This window comes from Furipterus horrens, unplaced genomic scaffold (genome assembly GCF_987537825.1).
Source record: "Furipterus horrens unplaced genomic scaffold, mFurHor1.1.pri manual_scaffold_12, whole genome shotgun sequence".
NCBI lineage: Eukaryota > Metazoa > Chordata > Mammalia > Chiroptera > Furipteridae > Furipterus > Furipterus horrens.
The window spans coordinates 92,621,866-92,627,865 of NW_028327182.1; the positions used below are offsets into that span (position 1 = coordinate 92,621,866).

Sequence of the window (6,000 nt, forward strand, 5' to 3'; positions counted from 1 at the left end):
GGTGGTATTATCTTCACTTTAAAGCTGAAAAATGGAGTTTTACAGGGATTCAGAAACTCATTGAAGCTTAGTCAATTTAAGTGGTAGAACAATAAAAACGTCTGCACAGTTTGCATTATTTCATCTACCTCCAAAAGCTTAAACTTATTTTAAAATAATACTTCAGCATTCTAAAATCACAACTTGTTGAATGAAATAATGTTCTTATAAAATCTCCCACTGCTCCCCCATTAAATCTGCATAATTATTTATACAATCAGAAAAACCTCCCAAATTCGTCAAAAACACAAAATTCCTCTTCTTAACGTAAATACAACTGGATAAATCATCATAATCTTTTTTTCTTTTTTATTCTTACCTGGGGACTTTTTTTCATTGCTTTTAGAGAGAGAGGAAGGGAGAGAGAGAAACATCGATTGGTTGCCTCCCTTACGCCCTGTGCGCACCTGGACTGGGATCGAACCAGCAACCCAGGTATGCTCCTTACCCAGAACGCACACTTTAGGTTAAAGGACAACACTCCAACCAACTGAGCCACACTGGCCAGGGCACGATCATTTTAATTAAATGGCTTTAAAAGTTCAAAAGTCCTGCTGACCCACAGTACGTCAAGTCACTTTTCTTTCAGGATTTGCCATTTGATCCTGTAGAAGAATGGGCACACTCAGCCTGCGTAACACGTCTCTTTCCATGTTTGGTAGGTGTGTAACAACACTAACTAGAGTTAATATTTACTCCAAATATCCTCCCCCAACTTCTCTTACACTATTTAGCAAGACTTGCAGACACTTCATTGTCCTAAAAGAAAACACAAATATGTCAATGTTGACTCTGATCTCAAGGAATAGCTTAAAACTTGAACACTGAGATCCAGAAATAAGCATATTTATAAATACTTAAAGATCTAACAGCTTCAAGAAAACTGGAATAAGACATCTTAGTCAAAACTGATGGTCTCCATCAAATGAATTGCTTGCCCAGTTTCCTGAAAACAGAGTTCAAAATAATTGTTAATCCATTAATAGTTTAAAACAACAGACAGGCTTAAGTTGTTTAAGAAGTAGTGATATGGGTAAGCAAAGCCATATCACTTCCCTCTGCTCTCTATTTGCTTTACCCAGGCATTACATATTCTTACCATCCTTGTTGGGAAACACAAATGAGATGATATAAGAAAAGATGGAAATGGAAACAGGAAAGAGCCCGAAATACCTAACACTACTTCAAGAATTCATTGCAATTTCAATAACCTGAAACTCCACATATCAGAAAGCAGAAAGAATTCCCACGCAACTGTAAAGGTCAAATAATTATACAGGTGCCTTAAAAGAGACTGTTGGGCACACACCACCCTAACACTATCTGTTAAGTCGTTTTAAAGTGCAATAACTGGCCTGGAGAGTGACATTTATGACAATAACTCTGTCTGGAGAGACTGGCAGGTGTGATGCTTGTCAAAATGTTCATCAGGCCAGCAGCAGGCAGCCAAGCTGTGGCAAGAAGGCGCTCCAGCCCAGGTGTCTTTTCTCATTTCAGGAGGGAAACCTACACCGATACCTTCATGGATAATTTAATAAGGATTGTTCCATAAATTTATAATGTAATTTATGACTGTCTATAATTGCTCTTTCATAGCGTTCAACAACAATGTTCTCAGGATAAAAGCACCTGGGACTATAAAGTATGAAACTCATACGGCTTCAAAATGAGAAAACAGGAATGTTTCATAGGAGAAGCACCTAGAAAGGTTATAAACCTCTAAGGCCACATTCCATGAAAAGCTGGGAAAAAAGTTTCAGAAATGATAAAAGTCCAAATGTTGCCGTTATCCCTAATAATATATGTATTATTATAACTTACGATTAGGAATAGCTTCTTAGTGGACAAGTTGTTCCTTTTAAGGATTAAAAAAAAAAGATGGGATAGAGAAAGAACATTCGTGAACACGCAGCTACACTGCGGCTCCTGAACTTCTCAGACCATGATTTTGACACGCGTCTCTGCAACTCCCAGCGGGAAGAAAAAGTGTGTGTTGATAACTACAAGAAATCATGCTAAGCTCAAGTCAGAGTTCCTCAATAACCGGGTTCAGTTCCAATGTTCAGCCACCTCCTACGTCAAAAAAAGAATCTGCCTTTTCAAGGGCTGGGAGTCAGTTCCAGTTTTCAGGTGGGACTAACACCAGGTAGTAAAGCCGAGGGTCAAAGCCAATCACGTCCACCACCGCGGCCCAGAGAGGAAGGGTGCCCGGGGCCCGCCTCCACGCCCAGGAACTCGGGGGCCTGCCCCCTGGCGCGCCCCGTCGGGAACCCCCAGTTCAGGCCAGAGATGTGCCCCAGGCGGCCCGGGCGGCCTCCTCCGGGGCCCCAAGCCGGTCCCCGCCCGCCAGGCCCAATGTGCCCTCCGGTCTCAATTCGGCCAACTTCGGGCGGCGCTGAGCCCCAAACGGGGGTCCGGTGGCCCTTCTGGGCCCGTTAACCGGACCCAGAGCGCCCGCCACAGTCCCTCGGGGTCCAAGTGTCCCAGTGCCCTGGGAGGAGTCGGAAAGCGGGGGGCAAAGGGGCCTCGGGACGCGCGGCTCCAAAGCGCCCGCCCGGCGGACGCAGCTCAGATCCGGCAGCCCTTCCCGCGGCTCCTTCCCGGGACCCCTCCCCGCACCCGGGGCCGGCGCCGCCCCACGCCCCCCGCGCCCTGGGCGCCGCCGCTCGGCCGGGGCTCCCGCACAACGGCCGCCGCTGCGCCTCCGCGCGGGCGCCCGCGCCCCCTGCGGCCGGCCGCGCACCCACCTGTCCCGGGGGTCGATCCAGCTGGTCCTCCGGGTGTTGTGGTCGATGTAGAAGACCTTGCCGTCGTAGTCCCGGGCCTCCTCCCAGCCCCGGGGCAGCGGCAGCGGCCCGCTCCCGGCCCTCCTAGGCATGGTCGGCGGTCTCGCCGGCGAGCGGCGCCTCCATAGGGACCGGGCGCGGGACGCGGCGGGAACGCGGCTGTCCGGCCCGGCCGCCGCCCCCGACGCGGGCGCCGGCCGGGGGCTGCCAGGCGCGGGGCGCGGCGGGGCCACGCGCAGGGGGCGCCTCCGCGATCAGTCCAGGAATCCGCCGGGGATCAGTCCACCATGTCGGCGTCGGAGCCGCAGATCGGACCGTCCTCCTCCTCCTCCTCTCGGCCTCCGCCTCTTCCTCCTCCTCCGCGTCCCCCTGGGGCCACCGAGGGTCGCGGCGCCCAGGCTGCCAGGGCCGCCGCCGTCTGGGCTCGGATCCGGGAAGCGCGGCGGAGGGGCGGCCGCGGCAGCGGGGACGGGCCTCCTTATTTGCATACGACCCGCACGTGATTGGCCCGCGCCGCGCCCGGGCCCGCCCCCGCCCCGCCCGGGCCCGCCCCCGCCGGGCTCATCTGCATGCACATTCCTCGCCGCCGCATTCCAGGGCTTAACCCTGCGGCTGCCGGGCCGCGGCGCTGGGGGGTGGAGCCGGGCGGGGGAGGGGCGCCGGGGCCCCGGGGGGCGGCACAGGGCCGGGAGTGCACCCCTCGCTGCCGCCCCCCGACCCCAAACATCTCCCTCCGGCCGAGCGTCTCGGGGTTTCAGAGTTTCGGGACGGGAAAGACAGCCGGGGCGAGGTCTCCGCACCCTGCTCAGCCCCTTCCCGACTTCTGGGGAACGCACAGGACTTTGGAGAGGAAAGGGGTGGGGGACGCCTGCTCTCTGCGGAAGGAAAAGGCCCGGCCAACGCCGGGGGCACAAAGGCTCCCCCGCGCCGCGCCCTGAGCGCCTTCGGACCCGAGGGCGGTCCCAGGCGCCGGCAAAGTGTGACAAGCACGGAGCGCGTGGCCGTGGCGCGTCCGGACGGCGTCGCGCCCCGGGCTTCTGCAGGGCCCCTGGCCTCGGTGACCTCAGCCGGGAGGCCGCGGGCCTCGCAGCGGAAAGCGCAGGCGGGCCCCGCGGCCCGAGAGGGCCGAGACGCGCCTGCCCCAGTGGCCGGCGGGCGGGCGCGCTCCAGCCTGGCCCCGAGAAGCGACTGGGCCCCACTCCCCCGCCTCTCGTGGCCGTCCTCGCCCCACGAGCCTCCCCGCGGGGCCGGGCGCCGCCGGAGGCCCCTCTGCCTCTGGCCTGCGCCACAAGGGGCCAGGACGGCTGGACGTGGACCTGCCCGGTATCCAGTCCCGGCCGGCCGGCCCCCGCCCCGGGAAGTCCCCAGGTCCGGGAAATGCCCCCCCCCCCCCAAGCCCCGCTAAGGCCAAGAAGGTGTGGGCGACGCGCTGGAGCGAGCCCACGGCGTCCCGGAAGCCCCGCTCTCCTGGGCTGGGATGGGAAGTGGGCCTCCTCTCAGGCCCCAGCTCTGATTTATTCAGCAGCTACTAAGTACCGGTCGGCACAGGCCAGGGCCCGACGCCGAGCTCCGGGAGCTCAGGCCCGGGAGCGGCAGGGCCTGGGCACAGAGCGTTCACGCCCCAGCCTCTCTTTCTGGGAGGGAGCCTCCCGGGCCCCAAACTCCTCTGCAGCCCGGCCCACACCGCTGGCGCCCACTCGTATTCTTAAGACCTCAGCCACTCTCCCCTTGGTGTGGATTCGCTTAACCCTGCCAGGTAGTGAGTAATGACTGCCCGCTGCGTGCGGGCTCCAGTGTTGAGTGTCCGGCAGGGGCTTTCAGAGGATTGGGGACAGCGTCTCCCCTGCTGGGTTCACAGGGCCACAGGGAGTCAAGTGATTGAGATTCACCCCAGCGTGGCGCGGACTGACCCTGGGTCCCCAGGCTTCCAGAGCATCAATCCCTGAGGACCCCGAGGGTGGTCCTGGAGAGAAGGGACGGAGGGCCAGGCTTGGAGCAGCCTCACTGCGGAGCTGAACCTGCCTCACTGCGGAGCTGAACCTGCCTTCTCTGGCGAGAGTCTAAAATCAACTACAGTTTTTAAAGAAGGGGCTGTATTTGCCCTTGGGGCTCTCTCAGCCCCGCGGGATCTTTAAACCACCAGAAACAACAGAGCGGGAGCACCAGAACAGAGCAACCAGGGGAAGCAGGAAGTGGGGAAGAGTCACTCAAGACCCATTACTCACTTTATCGTTTGGGATCAGCGCTTTAACACTCGAGAAGCTATGCTCGGCCCTCATAAAGAGAAGCCCCCCATCTTGGGCCAGCATTCTACCCACTCCATTCATCAAGAGGTGTTCACACAAGGCAAGCTTCCCTAGTGCCCCCTGAGATGTGACATCCTGGTAGCTAATCTTAAGGTCGGACTTCTGAATGCTGCGAGGAAAAAAATAGAGAACTCTCTAAAATTAATCTCTCACTACTGAAGGAATGTGCTTTTCCTTGGACTCCTCTTAATTGGCCTACTTGCATTGTCAAAATTTACATGGCGGTATACTGGTGACACCATTTAGCAACCCCACTCGGTCATTCTGGCTTATTCTTTGCTTCCTGGCTCCCCCGCCCTCAACAATTAGAAAACACGTGTTATACTAAAACGTCCACATACTGCGATTTAAAAACGAAACGAAACAAAAGCGAAGTGACATACTTTGCTGGTGCCACGATTTAATTTGTGTCACTTGGATGAATTACACACCACAATACTTCGAGGTGTAATTTCAAATGAATCCAAAATAGCACAGGGCGGTAAATGACTTTTATTGTTCCATAAATCTTGAGACTTCAAAAAGGGACAGTACATAGACAAACAAAACTCTAGAGCAATTAAGAGAGGAGCTCAGTTCTTCTCTCCCTCTGGTAGGCACAGGAAACATTTGCTCGCACAAAAGCAGTTAAGATGACAGAGAGCAAAGTTGCCACTCTGCAGGCTTCCTTGTCCCGATCAAGGCTGAACTCTGCTGTTCTGAGTTCACACAATTTACGCTCATCCCTTTGGACAATTCCAAATGGTTGAGACAATGAACTTTCATCTCATTTATAGGCATAGCTGTAAAAATAGAATAACTAGAAAGGTTATCCCTTTTTGATAGTAGGAATCATTTAGATTTGGTTTGGGCTTCAGTTGATCCCTGGC

At 55.5% G+C, this 6,000-nt stretch overlaps 1 protein-coding gene across 1 annotated transcript in view; it reads right to left on the bottom strand.

Annotated features, from left to right (window-relative positions):
• WWC2 (WW and C2 domain containing 2) overlaps positions 1-2,984 on the bottom strand; it is a 122,957-nt gene extending 119,973 nt beyond the window's left edge. Inside the window, exon 1 of the mRNA XM_090258929.1 lies at positions 2,787-2,984. Coding sequence (XP_090115055.1) covers positions 2,787-2,917 — 131 coding nt within the window. The 5' untranslated portion in view covers positions 2,918-2,984. The remainder of the gene's footprint in view (positions 1-2,786) is intronic.
• Positions 2,985-6,000: the final 3,016 nt, after the last annotated feature.